The following is a 19006-nucleotide window of genomic DNA, read 5'->3' as shown; positions in this document are numbered from 1 at the left end:
ATGATGATACCTAGTTAGGATAATGAAAAATTTGCAAGAAAACAAGCAAGCTCAGAGAGCACTAAGGACCCCCATTTATCTATTTAGCTAACTACGGATCCCTTAATGAAGGGATCCCTTGTACCTTGATGAATGTATCTTTTATGTACACTGAGAGCATATGCACCAAGACAAATTCCTTGTATGTCCAATCACACTTGGCCAATAAAAAATTCTATTCTGTTCTATTTTACTTAAAATTTCCTGAACGAGATACTAAACCAACGAACCCCTAAAGAAGTTACACCCCGGCATGTCCTTTTCACGCGTCGTCATTTTAAGATGACTATATGACTTCTGCATATATAAATAACCCTTTAAAGAACCTCCAGCCTCTTGGACTCTTTTATTACAATGTGCATCTAACTGTGCATAACATTATGGCCCGAATTATCGTGAACATGAAGCTAATTTATTACACAGGAACAATTCTCAAATTTCTAAATTTGAAGTTCTTTTGCTTTGTTTTGAAGGGGGGGAAAAAAGATTCCATTCGCAATTAAGAGCCAGGGCGCCAAACCCACTCCGGCCACGTGATTAGGGGAACCGCGTCTCTCAGCCTCCTTCTCTCCCCTCCCGCATGTGACAGCAGTTCTTGGCTCGCCTTTGGGGGCTTCATACGTATGCGGGCATCGTCCGTCCTTTGCACACAGCCGACGAGCGGATGTGACGTTCTGGGCCGCTGGGTTGCTGCGCAGTTCTCCGGAGAAAAGAGAAGGGGAACGAGACGGCGAGGCGCATTCGGAAGGGATTCATTCTTGCGGCAGCAGCCCTAGCCCAGGCTTGGCCTGCTCCCGCCTCAGGCCCCGAGAGCGAGAGAGCGACAGCCGGGCAGGGGCCGCCGCGACCAAACGCTGCTGTTCGGTGAGTGAGGGAGCGCCGCCTCGGCCCCTCCCCTCTTCCTAACCGCTGCCGGAGGGGAGGGGGGGTGCTGCAGGTCGTTTTCGGGCCGGCTGCCTTTGCCGAGGGGGAAGGGGGTGCATCCCCGAGCTAAAGTCGACCTGGGGAGTCGCCTCCTCTGCTCCCGGCCTTCTCGCCCGTCAGCGTGGCGGTCTCTCCACACAAGGCCCCGCGGCAAGGGATGCTTGGCCGAGCTGAGGCCTCGGCGGCAGACCTCGCGTTTGTGGGCGCTCTTGAGCCGCTTCTGAGGCACCCGCTTTTGCCCTCACGTCTCTTGGCCTTCCAGCTCTGCATCTCATTTTGGGTCTGCAAAGCGATGCTTGCAAAGCGTGTAGACAGACCTGGCGGTTGTTTTCCTGTTCGAGGGGCTGCTGCTAAAGTGTTAGTTTTTTTCGTGTTTTTTTTTTTGTGGGGCGGGGGGAGCAGCCGCTTTTGATACTAAGCTGCGAGGTGAGGCAGCAGAACAATTACTTGGAGGTAGAATAAACCACAATTCCTGATTCGTTAGCCTGGGTTATTGGGAGCAATTGAATCTAATTTGGATTTCAGGGTTGACAAAAATTACATAAGAATTAAAACATTTGTATTCAAGTGTGTACTTTGTATATTTGTTGAGAGTCATGCTCTTATATGTTGGGTGTACGAAACTTAAAGTGTAGGTGCTTCAACTCTAATCTGTTTTATAGGGTTCTGGCATTTTTACATGGCCTTTTTGAACTAGTTCATAAGCATTCCAACTGGTCTGAGCCCAGCTGCATAAAATATGTTTCTTAAGTGGAATATCCACGCATTTTATTTTTTACCCAGAATTTGGGTATATTCTGGTCATATATTTGAATGACTTTGGGTGGGGGGGATGCATCTTTCTGAAAATACAGCTTGAAGACTGAAATGTCTTAAGTTAGGTCTTTATTCAAAATTAAAATCATAAGCAAGTTGTGTAAAACAATTAGTGCACATATTCCATTTATTCAGCTTCATTCATAGATGTCTGTAAAGTGAAGAATGTATAAGTAACTGATTAGATTGCAATAGATTGTTGGCATTTGTCATTCTAGTTCACTATCAAAATAACTGATAAAATGAATTGTGTAGCTGATTAAATTAATACTAAGGTTAATATTAAACTACTGGCAGTTACTAGAATTTAAAATTAAAATTAACAATGACTGTACTTCTACATAAGACATGATTTCTTGTCCAGTTGCTTGTCCAATTGAACTAGATTCAATACTATGTTTACACATTGTGCAAAACAAAAGTAATTGATACACTGATTCATTGTGTTGTATGATTACAGCCATTAATAGAACGAACTTGGGCAATGCTATTTGTTTTGTGTCCTGCTCTGAAAGTGGAGGACCGGAAATTCTTGTACATTTTAGAATATGACATCAAAACAGCTGTGTGGCATCCTCTCCCTGTAGGGGAAAATTAACTCAATGATTTTTCAAAAATCAAGTTAATTTTCTCCTTAGGGAAATTAAGTCCCTGAATAAACATAATTCCTTATAAATGTATGTCATTTTTATAGCCTATTAACGCTTTCTTTTTTGCTGTCAAAATGAAATGACTTGCCAAGATTGCCAAGACCATGTCTTTTTCAACTGCTTGTACATTCCAGTTAGACTAGAAAGGTTCAAGATACTAATGGAGAAAAGCTTCTTCCTCTTGAATTTTTCCCCAAAAAGTGCTCCTGCTTTGAAGTCTATTAAAATAAATCATATGCAATGCTTTTAAGATAAAGTACCATCCATAGTGTTATATATTGATGCAAACTACAAAAGAATTAGATCTTTGAAAATGAAACTTAAGCAACCTGTGAGTCTATAGTGATGTGAATATCTAAATAATACATGTTTGATTAATTACTATAAAATGTGTGGGTTTTATTTTCAGCTTTAGTTTCCACCTTAAAAATGCAGATTCACATGCTTAAGTATTAAAAGTTGCAGCAGTCGGTATCTATACATCTGATATTGGATGCTGGATGTTTTGCTGCTGTCAAACTAAAACATTCATAATACTTAATATGGAAGGGAGCAGCTAACCAGAGTAGCTCTTGTGTGTAGGATTTTTAAAAATTCAGGCTTCCTTGCAAGGGGACCTAAATTATGGTTTAGGCAAGGGGACCTAAATTATGGCCAATAGAACAGTCATCCAAAACTGCTCCCTGTTTCTGTGTATTAATGAACAGGGATCATTGTAATATCTTACAGCGAGATATTGAAGAAAAATCATGAAAGTTGATTCATTGGTAGTTAAAATGCAGAATACCAAAATTATTTTTATATACTTAAATAGGTGTGAATGAGACTGGTAACTTGGTTCCAAAAGTCTTGGGGTACCATAGAGTTAACTTACCAGAGTTTGGACTATGGCTGAAGTGCAATTTCTCCTGGCTTGGCACTTAAGGCCATCTGTATTATTAAACACTTGAATGAATGGCGCTTGAGAGCCACAAAAAAAACAGAAGATAAGACTTTAGACACTTTTGATCCTTTATATGGTCTCTGTCATAGAGGTTTTTGCAGGGTTCTGTCTTGTGCATTTGAAAGGAGCATCTTGGAGAGTACATTGATACAAGCTAAGCATCTTTCAGAAAAGTTAAGTTATATTCTCTGGAATGATTGGAGCATTGAAGCAACTGTGTCATGTTACTGCACCCAGTGGAAAAGCTTTTGAAACAGTTGAGCTGAGAATGTAGCTGCCTTAATGCTTCAAAGAGGGGTGTGCTTCACTCATGGCAATTTATTTTGCAGAGAACCTCTTTTAAATGTTTTGTGTAACATTTGCTTCTAAAAATAAATTAGCTGGGATAAGTTATATGAATATTTTAGTATAATTGCATATTGTTTGTAATTGTCTACGTTGAATTCTTGAGCAAGTGTTTAGAACTCTGTTTCGAAATACAATGAAATTTGAAGTTATTTACCAGCTAAAACTTCAACTAGAGAAAACATACTTAGTCTCTGTTAAATACACAGTAATTGCATAAAAATTAATGAAATTCTTTGCCTTTGAAAGCTGTGTGAAAACTTCTGCTAATGCAGCCTGGTGAATCAGATATGCTATAATTCACTGATTCAGTATTAGTTGTCTTAGCTGTGGTTAATTTTGTAAGAGAGAATTCATCTCTTAATAGAGGAAGATTATTTTTTTTTTTGTCAACCTGTCCTTTGGCATTAGAAGCTCTTACTAGCAGTTTGATTTGGTAGCTGGTAGGAATAGATCTTTTCCCCATTAAATAATATGATTTAACTCCAAAATAGAAGTACAGTTGGTTCCCCCTATTTGGAATAGAGGCAGTCTTTGACTTATGATCACAGTTGAGCCTAAAATGTCTGTTGCAAAGCTAAAGAGTTTTGCCTTTCTTTCCACAATTATTATTGAATCACTGCAGTTGTTAAGTTGGTAACACAGTTGTTAGTGAATCTGGCTTCCCAATGGCCTTTGCTTGTCAGAAGATCCCCAGGACACTGCAATTCTCATAAATACAAGTCAGTTGCCAAGTGTCTGAATTTTTATCATGGAGAAGCTGTAGTGGTTGTGAGTGTAAAAAATAATCATGTCACTTTTAAATGCTGTTGTAACTATAAATAGTTACTAAAATGACTTGTAAATTAAGAACTACCTGTATTGTATTTTTTAAAATTAAATCCTATTTGTTCAAAGTTTAATATAATTCATTTCATAATTTATATTGCTGCCATATTGCTGAAGTACTAGAAATGTTTTTTCATAACAAAAATGGGGGAAATAGACACATCATTGTAGGTTAAGGCTATATTGGTAGTTCTTAGCTGACCCGAATTTCATAGTAAAGTTCATGGATTCATCTGAATGTTAAATTGACAATATGAAGCTAAACTTATCTTCTTACTGGCTGCAATATTAATCATGTGTAAACATTAGGTCCCATTACAGTGGAATTCATAATTAATTGTGTGTAAGTATATTTTAACATTTCAAGTCTGACTATGTACTACTTCAGGCTGCTTTTGCTGAATTCTGAGCAAATCTGGTAGTGACAAAAAATTAAAAGGCGTTTTTTGTCTACTGTAGTAATAAAAGTGTAATGCAGATTAAGTAGTTTGAAATCTATTATATACAGTATTTTTTTCTATTAATAGCACAGCTTCTTGTTGAAATAAAAGGATAGATAGAAATGTACCTATATATATAAATATGTGGGAGATTAGCATAATTGAGAAAAGCAATATTCTGCTCTTAACGGATGAGCAGAAAGCTCCAAGTGGAACAGAAGTTCTCTGATTTCATAACACAAATGGATATATTAAGGATTATATTTGCAGACAGTGTTTCTAAAGAGCAAGTATAAAATACTATGGAATACTAATTTTATTACATCTAGTTTTTCAGAATTAGCTAATAAAATTTATTCCACGATAACTAAATCCAATTGGCTTTTGTGACTAAAATTTTAAATATTTCAGTAATATATTAACCATAACTAGGACAACTATATTAATATAGAGGGTTCTATGTTGGAAGAGTAGTTATATTTCAAGAAGTTATATGATGTATATGGGCATACACATGCTTTCCTGTATCTTAAAACTGGTTCAGGGCCAATAGTACAGTAGTATATAGTATCCATAATCTGGTTCCTAAAAAAGTATTTTATAGCAACTTAATCTTGCAGATTATAGGAATTGCTTACTTGTTGATCTGAAATGTATTTGTAAATATCTCTCTTGTTTGCAATTTTAAATTTACTAATTTATTAAAATATTTAATAAAATTCAGTACTTTGGACTCAGATATGGAAAGGTGCTTTGGGACTCATACAATACCTTTCTGCAACTTACTGAAGCTTTTGCATGTTTTCTATAATTGGATGGCTTCCTTCCATGCTGAAGTACAAACACAAGAAAATGTTTGCTCTAAGGGGCTATAGAGAATTACTATAAACTTGCCCAGGAAAGCACTTTTTTGTTTTTAGTTATGAAGTCCTACGGAGGCCAAATGTTTATAACTAACCCTATATCTAGGGTTCTATATCTCTCATGAGAGAGTAAGTCCTGTTGAAATCTGAGATTGAATAAATGTCAGTCTCAGAATTGCATTGTTAGAGATATTATCAGTTAAACTACATAGTACATATAACATTGTTCAAATATCAGTATTTTCATGATCATATTTGTTTGTGAATACAGGATGCACTACTAACTAGGTATTCAAATATTTTTTCAGAAATGTGCTATTTAGTATTTTCATATTCATAGAGAGAGCAGACTTAAATAATTCATACTGTTAAAGCATTGTAGTCTACTAATTGTGTGACTTTTCCCCTTCAGTTATTGAAATCATGAATCCTGTTTATAGTCCTGGATCTTCTGGGGTACCCTTCGCAAATGCCAAAGGAATTGGGTATCCAGGTATGTATTGTGGTGATTTCTTATTTATCAGACCAGATGCTATGATTATCACAATTCTGAATTGAGTTTGCATGAATGATTACAGTCTTCCTGAACATGGTAGCATCAAGATGTATTGGGACTGAGTTCCCCAAATTCCAAGCATAACTGAGAGTTCTATATTGGAATAGCTGAGTAGCTTTCAAGAAAGTATTGATGAAATGCATCAATGTGCTAATTAAATAGTTCAGGCATTGAAATGATATATTTATATAACAAAATATAAAGTATTACTTTGTTATTGGTTGAAATATGTTTAAATAATAGTACAAGTACAATATTGATACATCTGAAAATAATTTTCAATGGTTCCTTTTAGCTGGATTCCCAATGGGCTATGCAGCTGCTGCTCCTGCTTATTCTCCTAATATATATCCTGCAGCAAATCCAACATTCCAAACAGGTATAGGATACTACTGCATTCAGTAATGTAAACTTATAAGTTATTTCAAATATTGAATATGGTGACATCTGTGATGGTATAAATGACACATAATCACTAAGTAGCCAAATACTTTAATACAGGATCTCTATGTCTGAAAGTGTCAAACACAAAGGCAGCAGGAAAATGTCATAATATGCTGTATATTTCTTTATTAGTTACATTTGTCCATTTTGTAGTTTAGAAAAGCATGGTAACCCTCAGAGGAACAGCGCTATGCTTATATGTAAGTGACAGTGGTGAAATGCTACCAGTTCAGGTGAACCAGTAGTGATTAAAACTACCGATTTGGGCAAACCGGTAGTAAAAAAAAGCTACCGGTTCCTCTGAACCGGTATTTCCGATGATCAGCTGTGCCGTGCAATTTAAAATCGCTAGAAAGCAGGAAATCTGTTTTCTAGTGAATCTTAAATCACGCAGCACAGCTGCCGCCCCCGGTTCTACTTACCTTCCCAAGTCTCCTTTTTCCATGTGAAGTGCACGTTTGGTGCGTACTGCACATGCGGGTACGTGCAGTGTGCGTTTTGTGCACATGCAGTGTGTGCTTGGTGTAGATACATATGTAACTTCCCCACTTTGTCAATGAAGTTACAGTTAACCTTAATTCTGGAAATCTCTGCCTCTGTGTATATATGTATGTTTTCATGTGTATCTCAGATCTGATTCCACAATAAAAAATGTCACATTAATAACATCCAGTTAAAATTACCTGTTTATAAGATGCATACCCTGTTTATAAAATTAATTTCTAGAAAGCACAAGTGCCAGATAACTAGAAAAAGACTAAAGTTGTCATTCTTCAAAAATGAAAATATGTATAATTATTGACACTCAGTCTGAATTGATACCTGAAAAATTGAGAACAAATAGTAAAGCAAATTATTTATTTACAAACATCTCAAAAACAATAGAAGGAATTTTTATGCACAGGTATTGGTACTTGCTAGAGTAATTGATCTGATAAATTTAAACAGATTGTGTGAATACTGTGGTCATTATATATTTTAACTTCAGCAGAACATTTGACACCATGACATTCTGATAAGCAAGCTAATTGTGAATTGTAAGGTATGACAGGTGTATAGAACACTGTTTATCGGTGGTTCTCCTCCTACCTCTCTGACCAGACGCAGACGGTGTTGACAGGGGGGCAGAGATCGACTCCAAGGTGCCTCATGTGTGGGGTGCCGCAGGGGTCGATTCTCTCACCCCTCCTGTTCAACATCTATATGAAGCCGCTGGGTGAGATCATCAGTGGCTTTGGGGTGAGATACCAACTGTACGCTGATGATACTCAGCTGTACTTTTCCACCCCGGGCCACCCCAGTGAAGCTGTTGAAGTGCTGTCCCGGTGTTTGGAAGCCGTACGGGTCTGGATGAGGAGGAACAGGTTCAAACTTAATCCGTCCAAGACGGAGTGGCTGTGGATGCCGGCACCTCAGTACAGTCAGCTGCAGATGCGGCTGTCTGTCGGGGGTGAGTCATTGGCCCCGATGGAGAAGGTACGCAACTTGGGCGTGCTCCTGGATGGTCGGTTGTCCTTTGAAGATCATTTGGCGACCGTCTCCAGGAGAGCTTTTTATCAGGTTCGCCTGATCCGCCAGTTGCGTCCCTTCCTGGACCGGGATGCCTTATGCACAGTCACTCATGCTCTCGTTACCTCTTGCCTGGACTACTGCAATGCTATCTACATGGGGGTCCCCTTGAAGAGCACCCGGAGATTTCAGCTAGTTCAGAACGCGGCTGCGCGGGTTATTGAGGGAGCGGTTCGGAGCTCCCACATAACACCTATCCTGCGCAGACTGCACTGGCTACCTGTTGTTTTCTGGGTGCGCTTCAAGGTATTGGTTACCACCTTTAAAGCGCTCCATGGCTTAGGACCGGGCTATCTACGGGACCGTCTACTGCCGGCCTCTATCTCCCATCATCCAGTGCGCTCCCACAGAGAGGGACTCCTCAGGGTGCCGTCAGCCAAACAGTGTCGACTGGCGGCCCCCAGGGGGAGGGCCTTCTCTGTGGGGGCTCCGACCCTGTGGAACGAACTTCCCCTCGGACTTCGACAATTACCTGACTTTAGGACCTTTCGCCGCGAACTTAAAACTTATTTATTTCGTATGGCTGGACCAGCTTGATTTTTACCTTTGAATTTTAATTGAATTTGATGGGTTTTTAAAGTTTTGTAATTTTATGGGGGAGTGTATTATTTTAACATTTGGGCAAATTTAAATTAGTTTTTTAAGGGATGTTTTTAACTATTGTGTGTATCTGTATTTTATCTGCCTGTTCACCGCCCTGAGTCCTTCGGGAGAAGGGCGGTATACAAATTAAAATATTCATTCATATTCAGAACTAATTTGAAAAACATAGAATGTTCCTCAATAATTCTGAATCAGAATGAACTAGATAATGAACTACACAGGGTCCAGTCTAGTTCTGTAGAAATATTAACTCAGTTGACCATATCATATATAAAACTGATACAAAAATACAAAGAAAACAATAAAACACTTTCATAACAAGTCATCACCCTTATAGTTAACCCCAGTCTGATCTAGATATTCTCCAGCGTGTCGAGGAAGATCATCCAGGAATGGGTAGCGCTCTGCTTCTCTGCCTGGAGACTGAGTCAAACTTTGTTGGAAGAGGCATTTCATTTCTAGTGAAATGACTTTAGTATACTAGTGATACTGAATCACTAGTAATCATCTTACTAGTGATTTGCAGGTTTGTTCCCTGCAATAAATAATAAGTTCCTCCTGGGTTCCCCAATATTTTTTTTTTAAGACACATCTATTTATCTGCGCAGGACTGGACTAGAATTTTAAATTTTTAAATGTTTAAATTTTAAATCTGGTTTTAAATGGGGTTTTATTATTTATATCTCTATTTTAAATATTCGGCCTATATAATAAGTTTTTTAAATTAATGTTTTACTCTGTATGAATAATAAATAAATAAATAAATAAATAAAATAAATAAATAAATAAATAAATGAAGAGAATATCTCAACTGCTGTAAAAAATTGAAAAATGGTAATATTGCAAGTATAGAAGATAAATCTAGAAAAAGATTAAAAGAAGTAAAATGAAGCCAGTTTAAAGAGAGGTAAAGAAAAAGGAAGAAACTGATGTACTAAGTGGACAGGGAAGAAAACAAAAGGTATTTAGGTATTATAGAAAAAACTAAATTCAGTAGGTAAGCATCCTCTTCCTGTCTAGGTTTAAGATTCCACAATCAGCAAGGAATATTTCCAACCATTTGCACCTTTAATGGCTTTGTTCTTTCTAGTTTATGTCAGAGGTTCCTATATGCATTCTGAATCAGATTCTAGACCTCAAATCTATACTAGAATGTTCCAAAATAAATTATAAAATCTAATTTCAACCATAATTTAACATACAGTAGTAGAGATAGTCCTAGGGTAACTACAACTCCTTTAGCTGCAGTTGAAAGTTACAACAGCGTTGAATTAATGTGGTTATGATTGGTCTTTGAAGTTCCAGATGTCCCAACACGCCAGCAATCAGGTCATGTGATCATAATCTGGACTCTTGGCAACTGGCTCTCACTTAGGACAGTTGTAGTGTCCTGCATACATGCGATCACAATTTGCAATGTTCCCTGCCAGCTTCCTACAAGCAAAGTCAATGGAGAAACTGGCAGGGAAGGTCAAAGTCACTTGGGCAAGTTTGCCCAACTGGTGTATCATTCCCCAGCCCCTCTTCATTTGTGCTGGCCACCTGCTCAGCTTCCATGAGCATTGCTATATTCACATCAAATCTCCCCAGCCACTCGTGTGCCCCCTGAGCCTCACTGACCTTACACCTTCCCCGTGCCTAAGCTTGTGCCTTGCCACCCTCCTTGAAATCACACTCCTCCACCCACACGCTCTCCTCAAGCCTCAAGGCACTCCTGCCACACCTACCAGTAACTCACACACACTCCCCCACCCAGCAGCAGCCATCCCAAGCCCCACTGCACTTGTGCCATGCCTTCCTGATCACATATGCATTTTCTCACTCCCTCTTCCATTCAGCAACCACTTATCTGCCTGCTGACTTAGTTCTAAGTCACCTGACTTGTAACTTCCTGCTAGCTTCCCCGCTAACGTGGTTGTTAGAAGCCAGTAGGACATTGCAGGGAGATGCTCACTTAATGACCCAGGATCCTCACTTTAACAACAACAGCAGGGATTGTCGCTACTAAGCAATGTTGTCACATGATGCTGCTCTTTATGACTGGATCACTTATCAATGAAAATTCCAGTCTCCAAAGCCCTTGTAACTGAAGGACTACCCATAAATACTTTTTATCAAACTTTACAATGGCAATAATCCAGAATTTATGACAATAGTAGTAATCAAGAATGTAGTTTAATATCATAATTTACTAAGCATTTTGTAAACCTCCCAGAGTCATTGAGAGTCAGGCAACATGAAAATTTGATGAATAAATGATAAAAAATACTTTTTACATTGTGATTATTTTGCCTTTCTAAATATTAAAAGCTGAGTACCTTCTTGACTATTTTTGATCATTGCACATATTTTACTGTTCTCTTTGTGCTTATAGAGTACAGGTATCAAACTCAAGGTCCGGGGGCTTGTGGGGTGCTTAGATCTGGCCCATGGGGCCCCCATGGAAACAGTGAAGGACCTGCCCGCGGTGCCTCTGCCAACAAAAACAGAGCTTGGGGGGGTGCTGACAGAGGGCTGCAGGAGGCCATTGCAGCCAATAATGGGGCCCAGGAGGGCTGTTCACATACACCCAAGCTCCATTTTCGTTGGCAGAGGGCTGTAGGAGGCTGTCCCAGCTGAAAACAGAGCTCAGGAGCTTGCTTTCGCTGGCAGAGCACTTGGGCCACCACAGGTGCCCCCAACGCGAGTCCCCCAAGGTCAGACACAACTCTGATGCGGCCCTCAATGAAATCGAGTTTGACACCCCTGTTCCATCACTGGGCTTGTGGGCTGAGCCTGCAGGATGATTATACTGATGATTTTAGAGTTTTTATTTTAACTTTCAGCTGCCAATTTATATTTATTTAATGTGATCTTGTAACATTGTATTTTTAACTGTTGTTAAGTGCCTATAGTTACCATGTTGAGATTGGTAGTCATATAAATTTAAATAAATAAATAAATAATAGTTTGTGTTGGACAGCAATTTTTCCTATTTTTAATTAGAAAAAAATGGATTATGCTATTTCTCACGGTTTAATAATATGAATATTACAAATTATTGAAACCCAAAGTTTATACTTGGCTATCTTTTAATATAGGTTATACACCAGGCACACCATATAAAGTCTCTTGCTCACCCACCAGTGGTACAGTGCCTCCTTATTCTTCATCGCCCAATCCTTACCAAACTGCAGTATACCCAGTTCGAAGTGCCTATCCACAGCAGAATCCATATGCACAGGTAAAAAGAATGTGTTTGTTGTTTGAGTTAATTATATAACAACTGGAACTGTGCCATTTTCTAGATCTTAGCACTGTTCTAGTTTGGGGTATAATTAATCATACGTATATTGTAAATCAGAATTTTGATGAATTCTGGCTTATAGTTGATAATCTGCCTTCCAAACAACATGATTGTTGGCTTCTTGTTTCTGGCTTATTTGGAGATACAAGCCAGCAATTCTGGTTAATATGCAATTACGCTTGTGTTTCCCAATTAATTCAGATTGATTTGAGGAGTTAATCGGGAATAGTTTTGAGAGAACTGAAAACTCATTATTACTGATGAACAGTAATCAGTTCTTTTTTTTTTTTTTTTCCTTTTTGAAGGACCCGACTCATACCTGATGTGTAATAAAATAATGGCATTTCCTTGAAACCGTGTGGCCTTTTAGTATATATCAATAGTACTGGAAAGAATTTTAGTAAACCACCCATTTTTTTCAACAGCAAGGCACTTATTACACACAGCCTTTATATGCAGCACCACCCCACGTAATCCATCACACTACAGTTGTGCAGCCCAATGGAATGCCTGCAACTATGTATCCAGCACCAATTCCACCTCCCAGAGGAAATGGTGTCACCATGGGAATGGTGGCTGGGACCACAATGGCAATGTCTGCAGGTATGTGAATTTTCTTTTATTCCAAAGTCTGTGATATGCTATCAGTTGTTATAGAGCACTTGATACCTATTAGTGTGGCCAGTTGGGTGCAACATATAAATTCTCAGACAACCGTTGGTAAACAGATAATCTCTTCGGTACATAGCACTAACATTTTTTAATCTGGTAACTAATCCTTTGACTATCAAACACATTTTAAAATGCAGGTCCTTCTGTGACAGTGAACCTCACAAGCCAATTGTATACTAAGTACAGGTAGTTACTTGACTTACAATAGTTCATTTAATGACCATTTGAAGTTACAGAGGCATTTAAAAAGTGACTTGTGACCGTTTTTCACACAAACAACCATTGTAGCATCCTCATGGTGATGCAATAAAAATTCAGATGCTTGGCAACTGACTCATATTTATGATGTTTGTAATGTTCCAGGGTAATATGATCACCTTTTGCAACCTTCTGATATGCAGAGTCAATGAAGAAGCCAGATTCACTTAGCAACCATATTACTAACTTAACAACTGCAGTGATTGACTTAACCATTGCAAGAAAAGTCATAAAATGTGCAAAATTCACTTAAAAATGTTTCACTTAGCAACAGAAATTTTAGGGTCAATTGTGGTCGTAAGTGGAGGACTACTCGTATTCTCATTTGTAGAATATTTATTTATTGGTTGTCTGTCAAAATGCAAAAAGAAGTTTTAACATGGTAATGCAAGAAGTGAATTTAATTTTGTGCAATGCCTTAATATCATTTTAATTGGGACTTATAGTCCTAAAATATTTGTAAGACATAGGCTGTGGAAGACGGATACAAAATGCGGGGGAAACAAAAACAGGACGGCAGTCTGCAAACATAATTTCTTTAAGTTCTGTAATAAAGTTGGCTGTGCCGACTTCCAAATTATTTATAAACAACAAAGAGTGCTAATTATGAAGCAATTAAGCATGGAAATATTTTTTCCTCCCCAGGTACCTTGTTGACAACACATTCCCCAACTCCCGTAGCCCCCCACCAAGTTACAATGCCCACTTATCGAGCTCCAGGAACTCCAACCTATAGTTATGTGCCCCCACAGTGGTGATTACCATTACCCAGTGTAAGTATTAATATATTTATAGCCGTAATGATTTTTCTAGTGTAGGACTATCAAAAGTCACACTGGATGCTTAGCTCTTTTTTCCCCTTCCTTTTGAATGCAGATTTGAAGATGGGAGATATGCAATCAAGTAACTGAGGTTTAAAAGTTGGTGCTGAAGCCTTCATGCCTCCAACCAGGACTTGTTTCTTCTGAATGCTTGCAATCCTTTGCTAAACACTAATTCCACTGAAGACTTCCCAGTGCTGCATATCTTACATCTTGGAACTCCAGCAGTTAGTCTTAAAGCAAATCCTGTTTTGTGGACTGTCTTGCAATTTTTAGCTAATTATAATGATTAAAGGGAGTATAAATTTATTGATTCATATCTAGTTGAATGCATGTCTAAAACTCGCAAAGCTTGCTCAACCTACCTGCTCTGACTGATGCAAAAATTGTCATATGCAAAACCAAACAAACCGAAAAGTATTTTACAGTTTATATCACTAATGCACTGTTGTAATGTTTGCAGGGTCTTAAAGAGGTAGAATTGTGGCAGTGATTTTTTTTTTAATCATTCTACATTGGCAAGTGTGTTAACCTTTTAAGTCACCAAGTAAAGAGAGGAAAAATTGGCAGGGTTTTTCTTTCTGGTTCTGTGACTGGAAAATGACTTTATAGAAATCTTGCAAAGGAACCATTTGTTATTTGTAAGTTCTTTCCATTTCCACTTTTTGGATTCAGTGTTATGGACATTCTCAAGGACAAAAACACAGGAAAAATATGGTTAGGATATTTTTCCTATCTAATTCATTGATCATCATTGGAATGTTTGGTAGAAAATCATCCACGTAATGGTTTACCTTCTTGAACAGTCTTAAGTGATTGATTTCAATGATTGCCACACTGCTGGTAAATAGAATTTTGTTCAGGTCCACCCCGCCAACAAAAATGGGCTAATCTTGGCCAGATTGATAGTTTGAGCAGTTTTCTTTTGTAAAAGCATAGTCATATCAATATTTCAATAGAAAAGAATTCAACATATTCTGAAGAAAAATGTCCTTTTTGATATATTAAAGGAGAGCAAACTAATTAAATGATTTTATTGGCTTATTTTCCTTGCAGCATGGATATGAACCAAGTGTGGAAGCAATTGTTAGAATATACATTTACATAAAAAGTAGGACTAAATTCAAAAGTGATCAAGTACAAAGATTCTTTTTGATGATAATCTTTTGGCATAATCTTGGGCATACACTTTTTTACCTCCTAAATTGCATTTGGAAAAAGTGAAATTAAGAAAACAGATGCAGTATTTCATTGCAGCGAACCACTTCTGAACTCCTTGCCTACAGTTTTGGGTCTTTGTAGAAGTACCTCAGTTAATGCTGTGGCGATATAGGGCTAGTCTTGGAACCAGTTTGTGTACCAAAATTATTATGGGATTTTTAAATTTTTATTTTAGGCTTTAATTTCAGTGCTAAAAGCAATCAAGGGCTTTCTTTGAATTGGCACCAATTATTTTCCCCAGTATTTCCTGTCTGCAATAAATAGTGTAGTCAAAGATTAAAATGTTCCCTTTTAAAGTTAACATTTGTAGATTAGTTTATAGTATTGGTAAAATATTTGCAAGTTGTTGGTGTTTTTTAATTGTGAAACTGAGCATCCTAACATTGGGATGATAAGTTTTTAAATCAGATGTTACAACTACTTATATGTAATCTGGAAACTGATTTTAGTACTACCATTCTATTTTTTTTCTCTGGGGCAAGAAACTTCTGTGCCTCAAATCCCTTTGAAACGGCCTTTATGATGTTTAAACAATAACATACTCTTTTTTTTGTTTTGTTTTACTTAAAATGTACCTTCTTTGGATCATTATATGACACATGTATCCAAATGCCAGTGACACAACATAATCGTACGTATTCTTACATTTTAATCTTGAGCACTTATTGCAGCTGAGAAAGTTCTGTATCCATAGAACAAGCAAATTCATTCTTTCTTGCCATTTGGGTCTGCTTAGCTATTATTCCATTTGTGAAGTTGTCGTCATTCTGAAGAGTGCTCCTTAAACTTAATGATTATTCAGTACGGACACTTAACCAGTGTAGCAGGCTTTTAAAATTAAATGTTTCTTGCATTTATCACAGATGTGAATTTTGAAAAATAGTTTTGCCAGGGACATGTTGAAAATAAATAAAAGCTTACGTCTTTATATAAATATCCTGAAGTCTGTAGCTAATGCAGCACTTTGTAAATGGTAAAGATAAATTGTACTTGATTCTTCTCAAGTTTCAGTTTCTGGATACTTCCTTGGTTGGTTGTTTTTTTTTTAAATACAGTGATACCGTAGTAACAGCTTTTAGGTAATCCGACTTTGAGCACTTTTTTCTGAGTTGTGTTATGGGATTCATCTGCAATGGAGGAATAGTACTATGCTGTCCCTTGAGGAATAGTACTTCTTGCAAAAATTACTGCACCTTCCAGAATTTGGGGGAGGGGGGAATGGGGCAATGATATTTTATTGGAGATAAGTCCATACCTCCGATAGCATCAGTAGGAAAGTAACCAAAAGCACAGTGATGAGAGTATGTATATAGCTTGGTATATTGTTGCAAATAATTAAAAAAGCATGACTATGAAACAAAGTTTGTACTTCAATGGATGTATTAGACAGGGGATATTGTGGATTTTTTTCTCCTTCTGGCTGTTAGTTCCCTGTTTAGAATTCCTGTATGGGAGGGTGGGGGAGGTAAAGCCTCTAATTCTTAGTATGTGGTTGCATTGAAACTCCTCCAAAAGCTTTAAAGGTGATTGATGCAGCAGAGACAAGGCTCCAATCAAGCTGCTTCCAAATAAATGCAGCCTCTAGAGGGGAATACAGTAACATTACAGCAATAACAGAGAAAACAAAAGATCTGAGTTTAATTTGAAAGGCTATGTTTTTAAATAATACTGAAAGCATTGTTTAGGAGACATTCTCAAACTATATAACAATATAGGAAGTGTCTTTTTTTTTAAAAAAAATAGCAAAATAGACACATTCTGCAAATACTTTATATTTGGCAAAAGAAAGTTGTAGATGTAATCAGTGGTATTAATGCTAACCAACTGACATGAAACTAAATATCCCATTTTTAATTGAGGTAATAAATGTATAACTAAAATATTACTGTAGACATACATTGAAATACTCTGAGAAGCTCATACATTACCACAAAATATGTCGATGCCACGATGGAGATAATGGAGGGAAGAAGGTTTTTTGCTTTTATTTGGATTCCTGAAATATAACCCAGTGAGAGCAGAGTTTTTAATCTGTCATGACTAAAACTTGGCACAGGCTCCATAATATAGTTAATATTCCATGACCATTGCAAAGTAATTTTAACTTCAGTGGAGAATTTTGAATTTATTAGGAAAAACTTTTGTTCCTATGCGTTTCTACTGAGAATTCTTATTGCTTGGTGTTGTAAGTTAATTTTGTTACAGTCAAAATGCAGGAGAGCAAAACATTTTCAATTAGTTTGTATTGCATTGTTGTGTTGATACTATGAAGCAGACTCCCAACACCACTAAGGGTCTATTCTGGGGCAAGAAATAAAATAGGTATTGATAATTTGATAACTTCTGACAGTGAAGTTTAATATTGCATTCTATATTAGGTTGTTTGCTAATTCAGCATATTCCCTTTCTGTCTCTGCCTGCAAACACTGAGCCCCAATTTGTTTTTAACCTGTGCATAGAGTTTGTTTGCATTTGGCCTTTCCTCTTGACTTTTTACTCTATGTAGTCATTCCTTCTCAATATATCTAACAATCTCATCCATGTGGAATAATAACAAAAGGGAGACAGCAGTGCAGGGAAGGGAGCTGCATTTATATTAAACATCTAATTCTTGTTCAAGCTGCCAGTCAGTAGAGATGAAAGACAGCAAGCGACAAGTAACTGGAGAGAAGGTTGTATTATTAGAATCTCGAATTGTCTCTTCAGCCTCTTCAGAAGACGTTGGTATTTGAGATACTGAGGTGGCTATTTTAAATGAAATGGGCACTCTTTCTAAAATGACATGGAAATATTTGAACATCCCAATATCAGGAGCCAATTTAACATACCAAGATAGTCTGAACAGTTTGACTTCCAATTCCCTGTCATCGGTATCTGTATGACTTTTGCTAATCTGATACGACTTTTGAGCACTTAGCAAGCAAACTGTGGAAGCTTCACTTAGCTTGCTGCTGTACAAACTTGTTTTTAGTAGAATGGATTTGTTAGTGGGATTTTATTGTAGTGCTATTATTGGCTGCCCTTGTGGGGTGAAAAGTGGAATGCATGCAACAGAAGTGCAAGAGGCCCCAGTAATAGTGTTGTTATGAAATAGGCACAGGTTTCCTTTTTATATATCTTTTTTTTTTTTAAAAAAACTGTCTTAAAACAGTTGTATTGGTACTTTTTCCCAAGTTTAGGTCAATGTTGTCTTCCAGAAGTTTAAAGCATCACATCTTTTGCATCAACACATAGGAGTGGCAATTCCATTCTGAGCCAATTGTGTAAAATTCATTTTTATTATACAATCGAATGAGTAGATGAGCTCAGAGTTAAATTCTTAAAAGCACGTTTATGTAACAGGAATTGTTATGTATTAATACTTCAGTTTTCAATAAAGATTGACTGTGTTGCTTATTGTTGTTGTTTTTCTTTTACAACTACAATCCTCAAAAATAATGTTAAATGATGTTTAGGCTTTTTAATATGCACTGTGTTAGAAACTGTTCATCCCTGACAGGCAATCTGGCACATTCTACACATTGTGGATTACAATTGCCATCAGTCTCAGCCAGCAAAGCTATTAACAGTGGATTGTGGGAATTGTGATTTAAAACATCTGAAGGAATTCACATTACCTGCCTCTAATTTACTGAGCAACAAGAGTTAGATTCACGTCACACTTGCTATCTTACACCATCCATAAAATTTTAAAACAATTTGCAAGTTTCATTGAAAGAAAAATGTTA

General features: G+C 37.3%; 1 protein-coding gene across 1 annotated transcript; it reads left to right on the top strand.

The window, feature by feature from the left end:
- The first annotated feature begins 648 nt into the window (after nt 1-648).
- FAM168B (family with sequence similarity 168 member B) lies at nt 649-18674 on the top strand. Its single transcript, XM_058188548.1, has 7 exons — nt 649-903; nt 6261-6341; nt 6700-6783; nt 12101-12243; nt 12732-12909; nt 13882-14009; nt 14113-18674. Exons 2-6 carry the CDS (start codon nt 6272-6274, stop codon nt 13992-13994), a joined length of 588 nt encoding a protein of 195 aa, XP_058044531.1. The 5' UTR covers nt 649-903; nt 6261-6271; the 3' UTR covers nt 13995-14009; nt 14113-18674.
- Nucleotides 18675-19006: the final 332 nt, after the last annotated feature.

The sequence above is a fragment of the Ahaetulla prasina genome, chromosome 6 (assembly GCF_028640845.1).
Source record: "Ahaetulla prasina isolate Xishuangbanna chromosome 6, ASM2864084v1, whole genome shotgun sequence".
Classification (NCBI taxonomy): Eukaryota; Metazoa; Chordata; class Lepidosauria; order Squamata; family Colubridae; genus Ahaetulla; species Ahaetulla prasina.
Note: the sequence above shows the minus strand (reverse complement) of the source record. Positions and strands in the feature narration are given on the sequence as shown.